General features: G+C 45.6%; 1 protein-coding gene across 1 annotated transcript in view; it reads left to right on the top strand.

The window, feature by feature from the left end:
* VPS13D (vacuolar protein sorting 13 homolog D (S. cerevisiae)) overlaps window positions 1-22,262 on the top strand; it is a 77,117-nt gene that overhangs the window by 13,473 nt on the left and 41,382 nt on the right. The window contains exons 11-20 of the mRNA XM_015428281.1: window positions 740-974; window positions 2,109-2,291; window positions 4,189-4,319; window positions 6,031-6,103; window positions 7,799-7,969; window positions 10,266-10,396; window positions 12,213-12,345; window positions 13,818-16,007; window positions 17,131-17,279; window positions 20,952-21,995. Of these exons, the coding sequence (XP_015283767.1) occupies window positions 740-974; window positions 2,109-2,291; window positions 4,189-4,319; window positions 6,031-6,103; window positions 7,799-7,969; window positions 10,266-10,396; window positions 12,213-12,345; window positions 13,818-16,007; window positions 17,131-17,279; window positions 20,952-21,995 (4,440 nt within the window). The remainder of the gene's footprint in view (window positions 1-739; window positions 975-2,108; window positions 2,292-4,188; window positions 4,320-6,030; window positions 6,104-7,798; window positions 7,970-10,265; window positions 10,397-12,212; window positions 12,346-13,817; window positions 16,008-17,130; window positions 17,280-20,951; window positions 21,996-22,262) is intronic.

Here is a 22,262-nt window from a genome sequence, read left to right as displayed (position 1 = left end):
TGCCATCACCATTATTCCATCTTCACCTGGCCCTGGATGAGGGAACATCAGTACTTCCCTGGAGCAGACAATGCTGAACAGTTGAAATATGCCTTCTTTGAAATTTCATGTTGAACACCTAGAGCACTTTAGTCAATAACTTGTTAAGAATGTTGGGATTTTAAATGGTTTTAATTATGTTTTATATTGGCGTTTGCCCCTATGTAAGCTGCCCTGAGCCCGCATTGCGGGGAGGGCGGGGTATAAATTGAATTAAATAAATAAATAAATAAATAAATAACCTGCCGCTTCCCCTCCCTTTTGGTTCATTAGAGCATACCACTACGTGTTTTTGAATGTTCGTTTTACAACATTTTTGCAATAGAATACTGAAATGTATTCAGAGAAGCCATAAAGCTGCTTCACAGCTCAAAATCGTGTTTGCAGTGCAAGAATCGCAGCAGGACATAGCTGCCTGCATTCATATCATTCTTAGAACTCACTGAACAGGACTTCGAGACAGTGACCAAAAAACAAGAGTGGGAGACGGGTTAACCGAAATAGCCATTTTGTAGCAGCAGCAGAACAAAATCCATTGAGAAAGACTAGAGGATAATTTCCCATTAACCCTATTTGCTGCGGTTGCATCCCACCAACAGAGCAGCTGCTGTCACAGAGCAAGAAAATAGACTTTGTGATAAGAAATGCTTAATAAAAAATCTCTTAGGTCTGTATTCAGGTGTCTGCTTATTTCAAACAGAGCATCAAGGAGCCGTTACCTGATACCTTGGGGGGAGTCTCTGATCTGGATCTGGAAGCCCCCACCACATCCTGCAGCAGCAGCAGCAGCAGCAGTGGAATGCTGCGGTACCTTCAGTCTTGGTTTCCTGGCTGGGGGGGCTGGTACAGCGACTCCCAGGAAGCATTAGAAGCAGACCCTTTTGAGGGATTGCTCTCAGAGACCCCAGAACACTGGAGACCTGAGGAAGTTGCAGGTCAGTAGATATTTTGACGCCTTTGGAGTTCTGACAGGGTGTGGGTGCAAGCACAGCACGGCTGCCGCAGGAGGCGGAGCATCACAGCATGGCTGCCGCAGGAGGCGGGGCACCAAAGCATGGCTGCCGCAGGAGGCAGAGCCACACATGTGGAGGAAGCCCAAGTGCAGGGGAAAAGAGGGATGCTTTTAGAATAACACTGGGAAAGAGGAGCAAGAGGGAATAAAACCAGCATTGTGACAGCGGCTTCTTCTGAAGCAGTGTTATTTTAGTCTGCACAGCCAATCAGAAGCCCTGCTGAGCAAGAGCTCCGTGTGGGCTAAAAGCTCTTGTTGGGCACCAGGAAGGGGGACGCTATGGCCCCCCCAAGGGTTCCACGCTGGAGACCCCTGCTCTAGAAGAATGTGCTTTGTTGCCACATGGAGAGAGGCGCATGTGTGTTGTAGGAATACACACTTTCTTATTAAGGAACAACTGCAGTGTAATGATTATTTTGTCGAAGGCTTTCACGGCCGGAGTTCATTAGTTGCTGTCGATTTCCCGGGTTGTGTGGCCGTGGTCTAGTTGGCATTGTAGAACCTGACGTTTCACCAGTAGCTGTGACTGGCATCCTCAAAGGTTGTAACACAGAAAGATGTGACACAGAGAGTACTCCATCTTTCTGTGTTACACCTCTGAGAATGCCAGTCACAGCTACTGGCGAAACGTCAGGTCCTACAATGCCAAGACCACGGCCACACAACCCGGAAAATCGACAGCAACTAATTATTTGTTTTATTTATTTATTCAGGTTATATCCCACACCTTTCCCCGCCAAGCAGATCTCAGGGCAGCTTCTAACAGTTAGTTATAAATAAGATCAACATATTGCCATGTAAAAATCCAATGTTAACAAATTTTAAAAACCTAACAATCTGCTATATCAGATGGCACCCCAGCAATCCATTTTATGGTGATGCCCCCCCTATCTTTCTCAAAATCTCAGCAGTGCCTTGCTTGGGGAGCCCTTGGGACAAGGCACAGCATGGGTTCTTCAGGCTTTTAGCCAGGGTCTGGCTAGGATCTGGCAGATGAACATGGGCAGCCTGGCTCACATTCTTGAAATCTCCGCTGTGCTCCTTCTTATCAACTCAGGTGCCGATGAATTTTTTGACCTGAGTTCCGACGTCTCCAGCATCAAGCACCCCTTCACAAAGAGGGACAACGTCTTTGCCAAGTTAAATCTCCAGCTGCAGGGTGGCTCCGTCACCTTGCTGCACGCGGAGAAGCGCAGCCTGCGAGCGAAAGAAAGAGCCTTCATGCAGTTGGAATTTTCAGGTACTGAAAGACACACACACACACACACCCCGGTCATTCCTTTATGTCTCCGCAACACTGTTGGCTGAATTGGATCATCGGCGCCGTTCTGGGGCGTGGGCGAAATTTGCAGGAACGCGAGCTTTGTAAAGTAGGTTTCCAACCGGGCAACTTGGAACGAGGAAGGAATCCAGGGCCCATTTTGAGGACCAGCCTCCTGGGAATCCGCTCTCAAGGGAATACTTGCATTGAATAGTAGTTCTTGTCTTTTGATTTCCTTTGAGCAGTGGTCAATGCAGAAATACCCGTGGTGACACCTGGGCTCTTCGCCTCCCATCCCCTATGATCATGCGTATTACCCTACACAACTTAACAGCAGAAGCAAGCAGAATGATAGGTTGAGGGCCCTCACATTAGCTTTGTACCTTGATAAATACAAAAAAACCTGCCTTGACCTGGATAGCCCAGGCAAGCCTGATCTCATCAGATCTTGGAAGCTAAGCAGGAGCGACCCTGGCAAGTACTTGGATGGGAGACCTCCAGAGAATACCAGGGCCGGGAGGACAGAGGCAGGCTATCAAGCCACTTCTCTGAACGTCCTTCGTTCCCCGGTAGGAGTCGCCAGAGGTTGCCTGACTTCCAGGCACAGGAACACACACACACACGCATAAAAACCAAAAAAGAAAAGAAAAATATTTTTAAAAAACTGTTCATGAGTTTTGATCCATTTGCAAAGTCCACACTTGTTTGATGTCTTGTGCCACACTTGTTTGGTGTCACGCTGTCAGGAGGGCGTTCCCAACCCCCTCCCGACTACAATGGAAGACAGCCCCAATATTACCGAGGAGGAGGGGGAACAAGGAACAGGTTTTTCCCAGGAGGCCCAGGAATATGGGCCCCTAGACCCAAACGAGGGGATGTGGCTGTCAAGGGAGGAGGTAGAGGACGTGGCCACAACTGGGCTAGCCGTCAACGATTGGATAGATGGCAGGCAGGGTGGCAGGTCGAACCTATATACCTGTGAGAGAAGGAGCCCTGAGGGTTGGCTAGATTACTTTAAGGCTTGGGTGGTGGGCACTTCAGGTGTTAAGCAGAAGTGAATAAAAATGTAGACAGGTGGACCCGATGAGGAGGGTTTTTGAAGGAGGTCGCGAGAAGGACAGAGGGGAGTGCTGAAACTCGAACTCTTCCAGTGACCCTTCAAAAGTTGAAAGAGAGTAAGGTTCAGCTCTAAAACAACAGCTCTGAGGTGAGCCTGACAATTTACTTCTGCAAAGACACTCTGGAGTTAACCCAAGACCAACTCAGCACGGCTAGCCTAGCACAGGCTGACACACACGTGTTTCACATTTTATCCAGCAACAAGAGTCTGGGTCTCAGTGCCCCAGGACCAGTTGCTCTGTTGCACTACAGGCGATAACACTGTTCATTGATTGAAATTAAGAATGCAAGAGCTGGATCGGATTAGCCCATCTACTCCTGCGTCCTGTTTCCCACACCAGCTGACCACATGCTGTTGGAAGGCACGTAAGCACAGGGCATGGAGGCCAGAGCCACCTTCTGCTGTTTGTTCCTAGCAGAGCTGTATTCACAAGTACACTGCCTCCAAATACGGAGTTTCCAGTTGAGCTGTTGTTGTTAATCGACGTTTGTGGACAGTGTCCTCCATATCTTTCTTCTGTTCTCTTGGTAGCCACCTAAGGTTGAGACCATCACTAAATCCCATGGCAGTGAGTTTTACAAATTAGCTATGATTGCATGTTGGAAGTATTTTCTTATGAATCTAGTCCCCAGAGTTTCTAGTACTGCCCACAAGGGGGGGGGGAAGAACTGCTCTATATCTCCCCACTTTCTCCACTCCATGCATAATTTTATTAAACCTAATATCATAACACCGGCATCTGTGTCTGTTTTCCAGGAGTGACTGTCCTAGCAGAATCTCTCCCCCGCAGGAACTCTTCCCTTTTCAAAGTTCAGCTTGGCAGCCTCTTCCTCCGAGACTTGGCAACGGAAGGATCTATATTTCCAGTCCTGGTCTTCCCTAACCCTGTAAGTTGGTATTTATGTGGCTGCAACAGTGGCGGATCCATGGAGCTAGCTGGATCCTATCAGCTTTTCTACTCAGATTTGCCCATTTCCCCTCCTTCCTTGCAGCCTCGTGCGGCTTTTGTTCGTTTAAGCCCCCGCATCTCCAGCATAGCTTTTTTGGTAGATTAAAAAATGGCCTCCCCTCTCTCTTTCACCAGAGGGAAAGCTGCTAGGATCCAAACCCTAAAATCAAAATAAATCCACGTAGTCAGCCGTGTTGGTCTGAAGCAGTAGGACAAATTTAGAGTCCAGTGGCACCTTATTCAAGGTATGCGCTTTTGTGTGCACGGCACACTTTCTTCAAATACATTGGAATAGTGTGTAAGACACCTTTGGACATTTATCTGCTATTCGGACATACTTATTGCTTTACAGCTGTTGACCGTATAACCTTAGTTTGTTCTTTTGGACTTCGCATACCTTAAACATCATCATGTTACATGTTCATTTCCATGCCTATGGGTTTGAACCTTACACACCATTCCGATGTATTTGAAGAAGTGTGCCTTGCACACGAAAGCTCATACCTTGAATAAACCTTCGTTGGTCTTAAAGATGCCCCTGGGCTCTAAGTTTGTTCATCAAAATAAATGTTAGTGTTGTGTTTTTTTTTTAAGCATCACTTCTCTAGTAAGGAGAACAGTTAGGTTCAAGTCCAATAGCACCTTAAAGCCCAACAAGCTTTCGAGAGGCAAAGCCCCCCCAAGGGTTTTTGCAATCGAGAGGCTTAGATGGGAGCAACTCTGCTTAGGACTGCATTCTGAAATTCTCCGCGTCTCCTTTTTATCTTTACAACAGCCCTCTGAGGTAGGTTAGGTTGAGTTGAGCACGTGTGACTAGCCCGAGGTCCCTAGCCAGTTTGCATGGCAAAGTGGGGATTTGAATCTGGGTCTCCCAGATCCTCATCCAGCGCTCTGACTGCTACACTGAATTTTCATGTTTATTTTTAACAGGGGTCGTTTCGCAGAAAAAGAGCTAGGGGAACTCATTAGCATAACTCATTAGCATATGCCACACCCCCTGACATCACCGGAAGTGTGTCATAAGGCCACACCCCCATGAGGGGCCCGGCGGTGGACCTGCAAGGCCGGCGGGAGTGCAAGGAAGCCCCGCGAAGGCCCTCCCTGGCCCCAGGCAGGCCGGGGGTGAGGAGAGGCAGGGAGGAAGCAACCTACCCTCCCTCTTCTCCTGCCTCCTCCTGGCTGAAAGGGCCGGAAGTGGGGCGGCTGGAAGCAGGGGGCGGGGCTTCGTCATGTGCCCCCTCCCCCCGTACCTCACCCGGGGGAACTGCGATCCCCCCCGAAATGACCTCTGATTTTTAATCATGCTGGACAAATGTATTGCTATCAGCTGTACCGGTAGTAACACTTCTGGGGAGAAATGTTGGACTGATGAGAAAAGGTAGGAAACCTTTATAACAGGGGTGGCCGAACTGCAGCTCGGGAGCCACATGTGGCTTTTTCACACAGTCTCATTTAATGTTACTAAAAAGCAAATTTGCATATTTTTCAATTAAAACGTGTGTGTAATATGTGTTCATGTCTTGCGGCTTTCAAACATCTGCTGTTTATTCTGTGTGGCTGTTACGTTAAGCAAGTTTGGCCACCCCTACTTTATAACATGAATGAGACTCACTTAGGGTACGTATAACGATATTCTCTATTCTCATTAGCAAAAAGAAGTTGGCTGCGTCTCTTCCATCGGTCTCCAAGCTTCTTCTTCAGACATGAATAATCAGAGCACTGGTAATGTTTCCATTTTTGTAGCAGGTTTTGACTTCTATCGGAACATACCTGTTCGTGAATTCTGTATCCAGATGTCACGGACAAGCCAGGAGCACCTCTAGTGCGCAAGCTCTCTCTCCTTCCCCTGCAACAATGTCCTGGCTTTAGAACTAATCCCATGTTAACAAACAGTGTTTTGTCCCTTGTCTAGGGATGGTAAACTTGGATGGTGAACTGCATTTTAGTTTATAATAGCCAGTTTGGTGTAGTGGTTAAGTGCGCGGACTCTAATCTGGGAGAATCGGGTTTGATTCCCCACTCCTCCACTTGCACCTGCTGGATGACCTTGGGCAAGCCGTAGTTCTGATAAGGGCTGTTCTTGAAAAAGAGCAGTTTTTGTCAAGAGCTCTCTCAGCCCCACCTACCTCACAGGGTGTCTGTTGTGGGGAGGGGAAGGGAAAGGAGTTTGTAAGCCACACTGAGACACCTTTGGGTAGTGAAGGGCGGGGTATAAATCCAATCTCTTCTTCTTCTTCTTCTATAATCCTGCTCGGTAAGCAGGATTATTCTGTTTTAAAGCACCCTGTTTTGACACCAACACATAGTGTAATGCAAACAAAGGAGGCTCTTGATCTTGGCACAGCATGAGCTTAATTGAAATGAAGCAGTGCCATGTTCCATTCCTTATCCACCTCATCTGCCCCTCCTCATCTGTATTTTCCCAACTTCGCCCACCTATGGCTAAACCAGATGTGCCTAACAGGAGCCCTCGTAGATCAGAGCAAGGGTCTGCGTAATCCAGCATCCTCCCGCAACAGGTCTGCAGCAGGGCCTCCTGGCCAAGTTTCCCACCACCCCCCCCCCCCCCCCCCCCCCCCCATTTCTTGCCTCCTAAGAGTCAGCATTCAGATGTACATTGCCTCTGAACACACAGGCTTCCTGCTGGAGAAGCGGATCCAGCCATCCTCCAAGGAGCCTTCCTGCAACTTAAGTAGTTCTTCATTCAACAGAAGAGCTACCTAACTTGGAGGAAGGCAACTTAGGCTCAAGAAAGGCTTCAAACCCGGCACAGCAGAGCAGTGGGATGACTAGGATCCTCCTCTACTGCATTCTGCACCAGTGAGCTCCATCAGTTACTCAGGCATGGTGTGAAGATGTATTTCCTTCCGTCTGTCCAGGATCTACTGCCCAGCGATTCCTTTGAATGCCTAAATTCTTGTGTTTTAGGTGCGGGAGGAAAAGCTCGATCGCCACACCATACACTCTTCACAACCCCTTGCTGTCCCCCCCCCCCCCAAACTGAAAACTGTTAACCTCATAGGGATCAGCGTTCAGAATACGTTTTGCAGAATACGGTGGGTGAGGTGGCAAGGGTCTTCAGCATCCAACCAATAGAACGTGGAAGGAGAAGTTCTAATGGTGGAGCAGTGGTGTCAGGAGTGCTGGACCACTAAAACAGGCCCAGCTTTGCTTATCGAGATGCTTTAGGAAACATGGTATGTACCATGATAGTAGCAATCCTAGCAAGCTAGCATGAAGTCAGCATTGTCTTAAAAAATGATAATCCTTTGCTTGAATTTATGTAGCCTTTTAGCATGAGCTCTTTTCTTGCTGAATCTGTGTGTGTGTTTTTAAAAAGATCTTTTTATGGAGCTCCGTTTCTTTTTATGGCGTTTTGTGATTCTTTCTGACTGTGGTTGTTGTGCTTTGATCCAGCTGCCGACCCCGCTGTCCCAGTTTTTGAGATGCTGTATGAGAGAAACCCAGTCCGCAGCAGTTTTGAGCGACGCCTCGAAGTCAGTACCAGACCTCTAAATATCATTTACAACCCACAAGCCATTAAGAAAGTAGCCGATTTCTTCTACAAGGGAAGGGTTCATACCTCAGGTTAACCTTTTTTGTTTTATATACGTATCTTTTTTCCCTCCATGTCTTTATTTCCTTTGAGTTTTCATACCTAGAACTGTGATGTAGCGTTTAAGAATTTCTTTGATATAATTCAAAATATTAAATAATACAGGTAAGCAAGTAGGTGTTTAATGAGCTGTTCTCTTTTGAAACAGCCCGCTGCAAAAGGCGAGGAAAAAACTACAACTATGAAGTTCCTAATTTATTTTATTTATTTATTTGTTTGTTTAATTTGTATACCGCTCTCCCTACAGACGGGCTCAGGGCGGTTCACAACAGTTTCATTACAATACCGTTAAAACAATAATTAAAATAACAATTAAAACAGTAAAACCATGATATACCGTGCAACGACTAATTCTGATCAGCAGTACTGATATTGAATCGGGCCACCGATGTCAGTTCAGCAGTGCCGATGTACTTATGTATGCAAAGAAAAATTATTCTTATAAACATGAACGGATCATATATAAAAAGGTGAAATCAAGAAGGGTTTAAAAAAAATACCTTCAAATCACACAGATAACCAGCACAAATCTTTGATAGGATTCATACATGATAAACTGACATTCAGATATGATTTATCACATACACCGACATTTAAATAAAATAAAATAAACATTCAGGCACTGTACAAAAATATATACTTAAGATCCCTGGTTGTAGAGTGGCAACTTAAAAGAAACAAGGGGAAGATTCATAGAAGGAAAGGCAAAGGAAGGCAGAGAGAAATTAGTAATAATATACATTCGTCATTTGTATGGCACTGTCACTTCCAGTATTCAGAGTATTGTATAAATAAGGTGGTGGTAGAAAATGTCCCCAGGTCGCAGCTGACTTATGGCCACCCCTCAAGTGGTTTCCAAGGCAAGAGACAGACAGAGGTGGTTTGCTGTCATCTGCCTCTGTGTAGCGACCCTGGTGTTCCTCGGTCGTCTCCCATCCAAGTACTAACCAGGGCCGACCCTGCTTAGCTTCAAAGATCTGGCGAGATCGGGCCGGCTTGATTCATCCAGGTCAAGGCTCTATAAATATACGTACAATTTAAAAAAATCATAGTAAAACGATCAATAGCTCAAGGACAGTGATATTATGATTGGTGCATGCTGACAGAGTAACTCTAATGTGATGGATGCCTGTTGACTTCTTGGATGGGATGACTTGAGTGTTACTTTTCTCTGCTGCCAGATGCTAAGACCGCCCTGTATCCTCCTTGAATGCTTAATACGAGCCTGTATCACTCGGGAGACCCATCCCACATGCAGGCTTCTGGGGTACTTTGAAGCTAAACTTTAGGGACTGGTGTTTGGGGAGGAAGAGCAAAGGTTCCACCTCCACACTGTCTCCTGAACTGAAAATGGTCCCCTAGGGCTGCTTTAAGTGCTATTACTGAGAGATGGGGGGGAGGGACAGATACACTATAGATGCCTCTGGTTCCCTCCCAATACTTAAAAAAACCCAAAGGTTGCCGTTTCAATCGGCGAAAAGGTTTTGGGTGGAAACTTACCTTTCTCCTGATTCATAGTAGGCCCTCCACTGCTTACCTGGAGTCCCAGAATTCCAGTTATCACGTGTTGCTTGGGCCTACCAGTCCATCATTTGGCAGTGCCATTTTTGTTTCTGCCTATCAACCCAAGAAGCTGCCCTTTACCATGTCAGACTATTAATCTGTCGAGGTTAGTATTGCCTGCTCCCACTGACAGCAGCTCAGCTCTCCAGCATCCCACATAGAGGTCTTTCTCATCACCTGCTACCTGATCCTTTTAACTGGAGAAGCTGGAGATTGAACTGGGGGCCTTCTGCATGCCAAGAAGATGCTCTACCACTGGGCCATGGCCCCTCCTCAAAATAACGCCATTGACAGTTAATCTATTGATTTAAGATAGATTCATGTGGGTAGCCATGTTGGTCTGAAGCAGCAGAAAAAAGTTTGAGTCCAGTAGCACCTTTAAAACCAACAAAGTTGAATTCTGGGTATAAGCTTTCGTGTCCTTGAATAAAATGTTGTTGGTCTCCAAGGTGCCATTGGACTCACACTTTGTTCTAGTATTGACATGAATGCAAGACTAGGTTTTTTTCATGGTTATGCCATCAAAAGGTGTGTGTGTGTGGGTCATCTTACATTTGTATACAAGTAATAATCTGTGTGTGTATGTGTAACTTTATGGGGTGGTCTTCTGTTCAGGTTGTCTTTCCTTTGAGTTAAAAGGCTCTTGTCTGGTGTATATATGTATAGACAAAATGAGGCGTCATCCTTCTGTGTCTCTTGGTGCAGGTTTTGGATACCAGTCTGAGCTTGAGCTCAGGGTGGCCGAAGCTGCCAGGAGACAATACAATAAGCTCAAAATGCAAACCAAGGCTGAAATCAGACAAACCATTGACCGTCTGCTGGTGGGGGACTTCATCGTAAGTGAGCTGCAAATGAGCCAAATTCTTGCTTTGCTTCTGTACCCAGGAGAGGTGCATAAAGCCAGCCTATAAATTAGAAAAGGGGACAAGATCCGACGGGGCCTACGTTGGCCTGCAAAGAGCAGAAGCTGTTCATCATTGTTGATTTATTACCATCATAGTTCAGCCAGCGCCAACCCAAGAGCGCAAGCTAAACACTAATAAAAACCATAGAGAACAATAGACGCAAATAAAAACAATAAAGATGCTTAGTCTCATTAAACACTAATTTTCAATAGTACCATGTGGTTAATAGAATAATTGAAGCACCCGCTTCTGAATTGACTGAGCTAAAGCACTAAATCTGATCACCTTCAGGGATGGCTTCATCAGGTAAACAGCAGGTACATCAGATTTATCAGAGCTGTCTGGAAAACTTGAATAAAATTGGAGTAATGTATAAAGAATGAATATCCTTATAAAATGAGCAGTGTAGTGACGCATGTTCAAATGCTTCAGTATCGATTGGCAGAAACAAGAAGTGTTGGGAACAAGGGACACCTAAATATTTGCCTTGCAGCAGAGCTGAGGGTAGAATTTTGAAATGGGCCAAAGCCAAGGCCCGATGGTATTTAGAAAATTCTGAGGCGTAGGGATAGTTTGCTGGAACAAAATTTTGGCTGTGATTCCCTGCCCCCCGATTGCAACTGAACTGTTAAAATGTGAACTGGGCATATTAAGCCAAAAGCGGTGTGTACTTTAAGTCCTCATTAATCTACACTTCAGGGTGTCAAATGTGAATCAGGGGGAAATGGTTTATCAGTCTGTGGCATTTGTTTTTAAATGTGTTTAAGTGCAGTCAAAGCATGCAGCAAGTCTGCCAAAACCCATTCTTTCCCACATTACAGCACAAGTGATGCTTCTCTAAATCAAACCCTTATCACATTGCCATGCATTCTTGTGCCTCTCTAGAGATGAAGGTTAAGAAGAGCTCTGCCAGGTCAGACCAGCGGTCCATCTAGTCCAGCATCCTGTCTCACAGTGGCCAACCAGTTCCTCTGGAGTGCCAACAACAGGGCACAGAGGCTGAAGCCTTCCCCTGATGATGCCTCCTGGCTCTGGGATTCAGAGGCTTAGGTGTCCTTTGTAAATCTTGGACCCTATTGCCAAGACCACGGCCACGCATCCCGGAAAATCTACAGCAACTAATTGGACCCTATTCTTATGTCGCCTGTGTTTTTAGACAGCTGTTCCACTCAACGGAACCCAAGTCAATTCACAACAAGTTAAAGCATGAATGTTTTCCCCCAGGAGAAGTATTCTTGCTGAACCTTTGTGTTTTGTGAGTTACTAAAATTGCCACTGTTCACAATTCAGCTCCCTCTCCGGGGCCTCTAACGTACTTATGTGGATCTTGATTTTAATGTGCACCCATGGAAACTCGTGGGCAACTCCGTTGGAGTTCATTTTGGACAGGAAACTGTGGATGGTGGTCTGATTATAGTTTTTCTAGGATAGCGTCACCTAAACACCTTTTAAAACAGTGCAGGGCCAGCTATTACATGTGTCCCCATTTGTGAAATAGTGGTGACTACATTCAGCAAGTCAGTGCTATAATTCCTAATTGTTTGGCAGTGTTGTTCAGCTCCGTATAAGAGACACTTCCTTTCCCTGGAGGGGTTGTTTATTCCATGTAACATAGTTAATGTGGAACTGAATCTAATTTAATTTTCACTGACAATTCAAGGCTCAAACATAATGTCTGAAAAACAGGCGTTTATGATGTTTATATAGAAAAATGAGAGTTCCTTTCCTTTTTTCCCTCCCGTTTCAGGAAGACAGCAAGCGGTGGACCGTGTGCCTTGACATATCTGCCCCTCAAGTAATCTTCCCCGACGACTTTAAATTTGCAGATCCAGTTTTAGTAGTGCTAGACTTGGGAAGAATGTTACTTACCAATTCTCGAGGTACAGTCAAAGTAAATATTAACAATAAGCATACTTGTTACTACTGGGAGGGAAATGGTAGGAGAAAGATCCAGATAACTGCAGTTTCCCTTTTTAATAGCTTATCTGTGTTTCAGTTCTTTTTTTGCCCAGCTTGTGGTTTTTATTAATTTATATAAAGCATCTTGATCTGCCTTTCTCAAGATGCTGAAGGTGGGTAACGGCATCAATTAGATTACATACCCAGCAAACCAAACAGACTAAAATTAATTCAGACGACCGGAGTTCATAAAATGTACCGGACTTCGCCATCTGAGCAACCACTTATCAGGAAAAGCTCTTGTGAATAGCTCTGCTTTACCATGGCACTGGAATACCAGCAGCAAAGAGGCCTTCCTGATAAGATTAAAAGAAGGCTGTTCCAGAGTACAGGAGCCAATGCAAAGAAGGCCATGGGCCGGGCAGATCAGGACAGAAGCCTACACACACATAGCAGGGTTTGATCTGTGCAGTTGGAGCTGCCACCCAGGTGTGCTGTAGTGGTTAGCATGACGGACCATGATCTGGAAGGCCCAGGTTTGAATCCCCACCCTGCAGTGAAAGCTTACTGGGCGACCTTGAGCTGATCACTCTGTCTCAGCCTGACCTGCCTCACAGGATTGTTGTCATGATAAAATGGGAGAGGGGAGAACAATGTTGTAAGCTGCTTTGGGTCCCCAGGCCAAAGAAAAGTGGAGCATAGATAAATAAAAGGCCATCCTGCTGATATGAAGGTTCCAGGAATGTTGATCCTGTGAACTCAGGCAGATCATGAGAGGGAGGGCAGGAAGGGTTGCATCAGTGCTTAGTTCTCGTGGCCCTTTCTTACCCGCCCAGGGAAATGCTGATCGCCACTTTGGGGTCAGGAAGCCATTTTTCTCCAGGCCAGTTTGGCCGGGGATCCTGGAGGGTTTTTCGGCCATCTTCTGGCCATGAAGCAGGGGTCACTGTGTGTGTGTGTGTGTGGGGGGGGATATTTGTGAATCTCCTGCATTGTGCAGGGGGTTGGACTAGATGAGCCTGGAGGTCCCTTCCAGTTCTGTGATACTGTGAGGTTGTTAAAGGTTTTATGGAATGGTAGTGTTATTGATAGCTTTAAAGACCAACAAGCTTTCCAAGGTATAAACTTTCAAGAGTCAAAGCTCCCTTCTTTGGATTCATATCTGACAAAGGGAGCTTTCGCCCTCGAAAGGTTATACTCTGGAAATCTTGTTGGTCTCTAAATCGCTACTGGACTCAGAACTTGCTCTTGAGCTGCAGACCGACACAACTACTCACCTGAAACGATCTTCTGTTTAATGGCTGCCTTTACTATTGGAAGTAGAAGGAGGGGCAAGCCATAACCGTCTGCTGCTCTTTTCCCCATTCTTGATCCACAAGGGAAGCAGATTCTTGCATGGAAACAAATACTTGCTCTGATCACTCTTTCTCTCTCCCGTCTTCTCAATTTCTAGAGGAGCATAAAAAGAAGAGCCCAGAGGGGCCGTCACTGGATCTGAGCGAACTGAGTGACGACGAATACGTAACGCCTCTCGCCACTCCTCCCAGCACCCCGCCTCCAGAAGCCAGTAGTACCAAAACTCCCGAGATCGCTGGAGTCGAAATCAGCGAAGAGCAGCTGCACGCACACTTGATGAGTAAAAAAATGTACGAGACCTACAGCTTGTCGTTCATGGATCTTCAGATCATGGTAGGGAGAGTGAAAGACAATTGGAAGCATGCTCAGGACAGTGACGTTGGCCCGACGCATGTGGTGGAGAAATTCAACGTTCACTTGCAGCTGGAGCGCAGGTTGATATACACTTCGGATCCCAAGTATCCCGGGGCGGTCTTGTCTGGAAATTTACCAGATTTGAAAATACACATTAACGAAGATAAAATAATAGCCCTGAATAACTGCTTTGGAAGGCTGAGCACACCTGAAAACGAAACCTCAAGTTCTTTCTTCGCAGATATGGACCAGCGTGGAAGCTTGCATAGTTCGGTCGTGAATTTGACTCAGAGTGTCATCACAGTAGAGCAGCACACAAAGGAAGTCCTTGTCGAGTCGCAGCTGTTCTTAGCAGAGTTCAAGGTGAACTGCATGCAGCTGGGTGTGGAGAGCAATGGCCGCTACATCTCAGTCCTCAAGGTTTTTGGCACGAATGCCCATTTTGTGAAGAGGCCTTACGATACCGAAGTCTCGCTCACTGTTCACGGCTTGCTCTTGGTCGATACCATGCAGACATACGGCTCCGACTTTGACCTCCTTATGGCTTCTCACAAGAATCTCCGTTTTGATGCCCCAACAGGAAGTCTTCGAGATAGCCGGCCACAGTCCCCTGTTGGTGGACCCTGTGAGGCCCATCCAATGGATAGGAGAGGCTTGACGGAAACACAACCTGCAGCATCGAGCAGTTTATCCAGTGGCTTCCCCCCACATGATGAATCCTTAATTAAACTGGAATATCAGTTTGTGAGTGCGGAATGCCCGTCTATGAACTTGGATAGCACCCTCCAAGTGATATCAGTGCAGATGAACAACTTGGATATCATTCTTAATCCGGAGACCATTGTCGAGCTGATTGGCTTCCTCCAGAAATCTTTCCCAAAGGAGGATGACTCTAGTCCTCAGCCATTAATGACCGACTTGGAAAGAAGTTGGAGTGACCAAGAATACTTCCAGTCTACCCACGCCCAGTGTACAGAAGTAGCAGTGGATATCCACTCGTTAAACATACTTCTCCTTCGGACTGTTACGATGATAAATGGAGAAAAGCTTGGCAGGAAGATTGCAACCGCGAGCATTGGGGGCACCAAAGTGAACGTCTCCATGGGTAGCACAGTGGACATCAATGGGTCTCTGGGTTGTTTGCACCTTATGGATTTGACCCTGGACAACATAAAAAACCAGTATGTTGTCAGCATTGGGAACACCGTAAGGTATGAACATTTCATTTCTGACATGGGCGACTTCAAGCCTGCGTTTGACGACGCCAGTAGCCTTCCAGACGCTTTGAGCTTCACGTTCGTCGAGCAGTCGGAAGAGGAATGTTCGCTTCACCTCCGGATGGCGTCTTTGCATTACAACCACTCGGCGAAGTTTCTGAAAGAGATCACCTTATCCATCGATGAGCTCGAGGAGAACTTCTGCAGCATGCTGAAGATCGCGGCAACCAAGGTGACGACCGTCTTGGCCACTAAAACCGCCGAATACTCCGAAATGGTTTCTTTGTTTGAGACCACGCCTCGACCGAAGGACTCTTTTTACTTTGAAAGCAACGAAGGGGAGGAACTCCTGCAGCCACGCCCCAAATGTGACACCATCAAGCTGATTTTGAACGTCAACATCGAGTCCCCGGTCGTGTCCATACCCCGTAAGCCGGGCAGCCCCGAACTGCTGGTGGGGCACCTGGGGCAAATATCCATCCAGAATTTTGTGGCGGGAGAAGACAATTCGACAAGCGACAGGCTTCAGGTGGAAATCAGAGACATTAAGATGTATTCTCTAAACAGCAGTCATTTGGCAGGCAAGAAAGAAGCAACCACTGAGATGCTACATGCAGTGCGCTCTCTGGGACCTGCCGGCAGCAGCAGTGGCAGCAGCCAGGAGGATTCTCATTTTACTCGGCACGACTTCTTTGAGTCCTTGCATAAAGGTCACGGTAAGTTGGCCTGAGCTCTCCCCCGCTTTGCTCGTCTCCATTCTGACTTTGTGGACAAATGGCGTGTGCAAAAACGGCTTATTGTCTTACTGTTCTATTTTATTTATTTTATCTGAAACATTTACTAGCCAGTGTTCTACCTTTTGGGAATTCAAGGCAGATTACAATGTAAATAATAACAAAATGTTTAATAGAACACATAGAAACCACTGGTTGAAATCGATGATTTGAAACCGCCAGTAGGCAGAAGAACTAGGCAAATGCCATCATGATGAGTAAAACCGTCTTCAGCTGTGTGCTGAAAATTGAGAGCGAAGGGGCAAGGCGCACCTCCCTGGGAAGGTTCTTCCATAACTGGGGCTGCCCCTGAAAAGGCCCTTTCTCATTTACCCACCAGAAGAGCTTCTTTAGTCAATGAGACAGTTAAGAGTGCCTCTCCTTGTGATCTTAGTTCCCGGGCAAGAACGTAAGGGAGAAGACAGTCCTTTGGTTCTAACCTTTTTCTCCCCATGACTCTGTGTTTAACAGCTTCCAGAGGGGTTGCCGTGTAACCCTATAACCTAAAATGAAAGCTAGCCTTGTGGTCCCAGAATGGGTAGGTAGCAGGTTTACTGTGACATGACCTTTTCTGGTCTAGAGCTTTTGTGCATACAGTTACGTGGGCCCTAGGGCACAAGAGTATCTTCCCCAGGAGGGCTCCTGCTTGTGTTAGATGCAACAAGCTAACGCAACTGCCCCTCTGGAGTTTGTTTAAATGTGCTGGTGCAAAACCAGGTTCAAACAATCTGACGACAAGCCATAAGGCCCTGTTGTGTTATTATTTATTTAAAAATTTCTCTGATGTGTAAATAAAGTAATTTTCCACTGACCTGTCAACTTAAAATGATAGTATTGTCAGGAATTCTAGTGGTTTGGTGGCAGTTCTTAATGGGCCTATAAATGTGGGCTTGATTTATTAGTTGGGTATTATATGAGCACACCGTTTCCCCCTCCCCTGGTGCTTTAGAGAGGGAGGGAGTCCATTCATTACCATTTTTATAGGCAAGAACTAATGGATGGACCGCCTTCCATCAGATACCAAGTAACATCCAGTAACCTCACCTTTGTGTATCCTTAATTACAGCTTTCCATATCTTGAACAATGCTACGATCCAGTTCAGAATGGAGAAGATTCCAGTAGAGAGAGATGCAGAGTTGACCTTCTCCGTGGCTGAGGATGTTGAAACGTCAAGCATCATGAGAATTGAGGGGAAGTTTGTTAACCCTTTGCAGGTAGAGTGCATTTGTAACACTCCCCCCACCCCAGTAGACTGTGCTTAGTTTTAGGTGGTGAATGTTTAAATGAAAACAAAATTAAACCAGAGTCTAGTGGCACTTTAAAGACTAACATGTTGCTTTCGTAAGTTGTAGCTCCCTTGCATCAGTTTCCAGAACTGTAAGATGCATGTGTTTGGGTTAATAAAATGTACTAAACCCAAGAAATGTTAATGTTGGTCATTTCCTCCCCTCTCTTGCATCTGATGAAGTGAGCTCTGACTCATGAACACATATGCTGGGAATACATTTTTGTTGATATTTTTTTAAAAGTGCCAATAATAATAATAATAATAATAATAATAATAATAATAATACCGTATATACTCGAGTATAAGCCGACTTTTTCAGCACATTTTTTGTGCTGAAAAAGCACCCCCTCGGCTTATACTCGAGTGAGAAAAAAAATGACCCCAGAAAATGCCGCCGCTCCGCAGCCAGATATCAGCCTGTAGTCACTGCAGCCCGCCTGCCTAAACTGATCTAGTCACTGCAGCCCGCCCGCCTAAACTGGTTGCTAGATCGCCTCCCGACTGGCGTCTAGCAACCAGTGACGTAAGAGAGAGGAGAGCGGAGACTGACGTGCCAATAATAACAGCGGAGTTAAAAGACCTCCTCCGCTCAGCAGAACACTAGAAGCCGCCGCTGCCCGCCCCGCCTCCACTGGTTGCTAGATCGCCTGCTGATTGAAGGATTTTAACTCTTATGTTTTAACTTTGTTCGCTGCTTGAGCTAAGGTTTTTGTACTTTTAAAGTTATTGTTGATACCATATTGTTTTTGTTGACCCTCTTTTCCACTTATAGAGCTAATTTACTGTTTCTCTTTGAAATAAATATTATGTGTTTTTAATGTAATTTTATTGGTATCTATTATTTCTGAAATTTACCAGTAGCTGCTGCATTTCGCATTTCCCACCCTAGGCTTATACTCGAGTCAATACTTTTTCCCAGTTTTTTGTGGTAAAATTAGGAGTCTCGGCTTATACTCGGGTCGGCTTATACTCGAGTATATACGGTAATAATAATAATGCTTTCGATTTATTGATCGCTCTTTCCCACATACTTGCGGGCTCAGAGCGATTTACAGTTACTCTTGAGACAGTCGGACTAACAATATTTGTGGGGATAGGTGAGACAAACATACAGCATTAATTACACACACATTGCAGCTAGCCGGGCTTCATCTGCGGGCTCACCTGATAGGCTTCTGTTTATTTTTTGCTGCAACAGAGTAATATCTACCCTGCTGGAATCATTTTTTTTAAATTGAATGAGCAGCTAGATTGAATGACTGGTTAGCCTGGTGTATGTTTAAGAGACTAGCTCTATTAAATTCTGTGAAGACATGAGAGGAATCAAGGCTAAGAAACAGTGACTTGAGCTGTATTCACCAGGGAGTCCTACGAATTTGATCAAGACAGGTAGCCATGTTAGTCTGTCTGTAGTAGTAGAAAAGAGCAAGAGTCCAGTAGCACATGAAGACTAACAAAATTTGTAGCAGGCAGGATAGGAGCTTTCGTGAGTCACTGGTATATGAAGAAGCGAGCAGTGCTACTGGACTCTTGCTCTTTTCTACTGCTATGAAGAATAAGAAGTTTCCATCTGGAAGGGGAATGTCTGGACTTGGTTGGAGGAACTGAAACAGCACATAATAAAGGTGACACAGCAGAGGGGAGAGGGAGGGTAGGCATAAATGCCTTGGGGGTCTCGTTGGGGAAATCTCAAATAGCTTAGAGGGATTAGCTTAGATTTGGAAGAGTTTAGATTCGGAATGTTCTTTTCTCCTGCTCCAATTGGATCCGGCATGAATTCTGGAAGCCATGTTTGTACAACGCTGCAGGCTGTGTTTGGGTTCTCTGTGTCCCGTCTGCCTCATTGCCTGCTGTGTGTGCAAGAGAGGAAGTATCTTTCTTTAAAAAACAAATGTGTGTGTGTGTTAAGGGCCATCAAGCCACTTCTGACGTATGGCGACCCTATGAATTAATGTGCTCCAAAATGTCCTACCTTTAACAGCCTTGCTCGGGTCTTGCAGACTGAGGGCCACGGCTTCCTTTTTTGAGTCAAACCACCTCATGTTGGGTCTTCCTCTTCGTTTGCTGCCCACAACTTTTCCTAGCGTGTAATGATTTCATGTTTTGGTGTGTGTGTTTCTTTAAATGTTTAGTTTGACTGCAGTAATGTAAGGAGAGTGATAGAGGGAGATGAGTGTGATGTGATTGGCTGATGACTGAGAGTGTGGGAGGAGGGGTGTCTCTGAGGTGATTTAGTGTGTTCTTGAAGAGATGAGTGTGGAGAGTTTTTGAGAGAGTGTATGACAGAGGAAGAAGTTGGAGTTTAGCCTGTGTGGCTATGATCAAGAGAATTTAGCCTGTGTGGCTATGAGAGAGAGAAGTTTAGCCTGTGTGGCTATGAGCAAGAGAGTTTAGCCTGTGTGGCTATGAGAGAGAGAAGTTTAGCCTGTGTGGCTATGAGAATAGACTGAGTGTCTAAGCCTGTCAGAGTTAAGTTTTGGTGTTTGAGAGACTGTGTGTGACGCCAAGCTTTGTCAGTTATATTTTCTTTCTTCAACAACAGTTCAAAAATACCCAGAATCCTATTTTGTTCTTTTATAAATAAATCATTATTTGTTTTAAACTTGTCCCAGTAATCAGAACAGTCCTTCCTCAGGGCCACATAGTCCTCTGAAGCGCCCAGGCACTGGGTCATTCTACCAAATGGAGAGATCTGGAATTTTTAATTCCTGGTGGCAGCCGAAATCTACTAAATTCATGTACACAGAGACTTAAAGGAGAAACAGTCTCCCCAATAAGCTGGACGCCACATAGCATTATTGTCTTTTCAGAGACTCTTGCCTTCTCATAATATGACCAAAGTATGATAGCTTCAGTTTAGCCATTGTAGGTTTCAGGGAGAATTCAGGCTTGGTTGATCTAGAACCCACTTATTTGTCTTTTTGGCGGTCACGGGATCCGTGAAACTCTCCTCCAACACATTTCAAATGAGTCAGCTTTCTTCCTGTCCGCTTTCTTTACTGTCCAGCTTTGACACCCATAATAATGAGGAATAATTACCTTGATCTTGGTCGCCAGTGTAATGCCAAAAAAAGGCCTATTTTGGATATGGGCTGTTTCAAGCACCTGGATGTGTCCATTGCTATTGATACAAAATATGCTCTTATTGGCATACATTTCTCCTGGTAATCTAAGGCAACGAAACTGGAATGTTAGTCTGGAAATGTATTTTGAGCTTTCTTTCTTCAACAACAGTTCAAAATATACCCAGAAACCTATTTTGTTCTTTTATAAATATAAGTGGTCTGATTTATAAGTGGTCTGATGTTTATAATTTATAAGTGGTCTGATGTTTATGGTTTGTGTTTTTATGTCGGGCTAGGTGTTTTAATGCAGGGTTTTAATTATCATCTTCAGCGTTTTATTTGTATTTTGTAAGCCACCTCGGGCAAGTTCCTGGAGAAGTGGCATTTTTAAAAATAAATCAATAAACAAACATGAGTAAGGATTCCCCCCCCCCCGAACCATGAGATGCACATGTCTGGGATAGTGAAATGTATGAAAGCTGAGAAATGTGAAATGTTGGATATTCTCCACCCCCACCCCCCCTTGAATGCAGGTGGTGTTGGCAAAACACGTCTATGAACAAGTTTTGCAGACTCTCGACAACTTGGTTTGCAGCGAAGATCTGACGAAGCCCTCCTCCGACTTCCCATCCTCCTCCTATCCCCCTTCCGGTTCTCCTTCTGCATCACTTCGAAGCACAAGTTCCGACTTCTCCACGGAGAGGAAGGAGAACGGACTCTTCAGTCATTCCAGTTTTTCTATGGCTTCAAGCAAGTTCGCTCCTGTCAAGGAAGCGACTCAGTCTTTTACCCAGATCCAAGCCAACTTCCATATTTCTGAGCTGCAGGTTCAGTTAAGTGGTGACCTGACGCTTGGAGCCCAGGGCCTGGTTAGCTTAAAATTCCAGGATTTTGATGTCGAATTTACTAAAGATCACCCTCATACCCTGTCCATCCAGATTGCCCTACGGTCTCTGTTGATGGAGGATCTTCTGGAGAAGAATCCAGATTCTCTGTATAAGAACCTCATGGTGTCCCGTGGAGCCCCCAAACCATCCACTTTAGCTCACAAAGAATACCTTTCCCAATCCTGCCCCTCTGTGTCTAATGTGGAATATCCGGACATGCCCCGTTCCCTCCCTTCGCACATGGAAGAAGCCCCCAATGTCTTTCAGTTGTACCAAAGACCCAGTTGCATCTCCCACAAGAAACAAAAAGATGACGCGGATTCAGGCTACCCCTTAACTCCCCCTCCTTCTCCCACTGCGAACAAGCCGAGCGCTCCTTGCGGGAAGAGCGATTTTGACGATTCTTTGGTGCACATCAATATATTGCTAGTGGACAAGAAGCACCCAGAGTTCTCTTCCAGCTACGGCAGGATCAACCGCAGTGTGGATGTTGACTTCAACTGCTTAGATGTCTTAATAACTCTACAGACCTGGGTGGTGATCCTGGATTTTTTTGGGATCGGATCCACCGCCGAGAACCATAGCATGAAGTCGCAGCCTGAAGACGTGCAGCAGGCAGTGAAGTCAGAAGCGAGCATCCTGTCAGACCTGGAATTCCAAGATTCTGTGAACACCAAACTGGACCTGAAGGTATGGGAGAGACCTTTAACACCGATGACTTCTGTTGTCAAAAATCGTTCTGTTCACAGCTTGTGATTTTTTGGAAGTTTAATTTTTGCCGGGAGCACGGATATCTTAAAACTGTTGCTGCCTTCATGGTTTGGAAGCCAGCAGCGGTTTGGTTCTAAGCAGAGGTTAAAATGAACCTTGGTTTAGTGTAATCTGCACACGTGTAGCTGCCTTATACTGAATCAGATTGGTCCATCGAGATCAGTATTGCCTACTCAGACTGTCAGC

The sequence above is a fragment of the Gekko japonicus genome, unplaced genomic scaffold, assembly GCF_001447785.1.
Source record: "Gekko japonicus isolate JY-2015 unplaced genomic scaffold, Gekko_japonicus_V1.1 scaffold2604, whole genome shotgun sequence".
In the NCBI taxonomy this organism is placed as follows: Eukaryota; Metazoa; Chordata; class Lepidosauria; order Squamata; family Gekkonidae; genus Gekko; species Gekko japonicus.
Note: the sequence above shows the minus strand (reverse complement) of the source record. Positions and strands in the feature narration are given on the sequence as shown.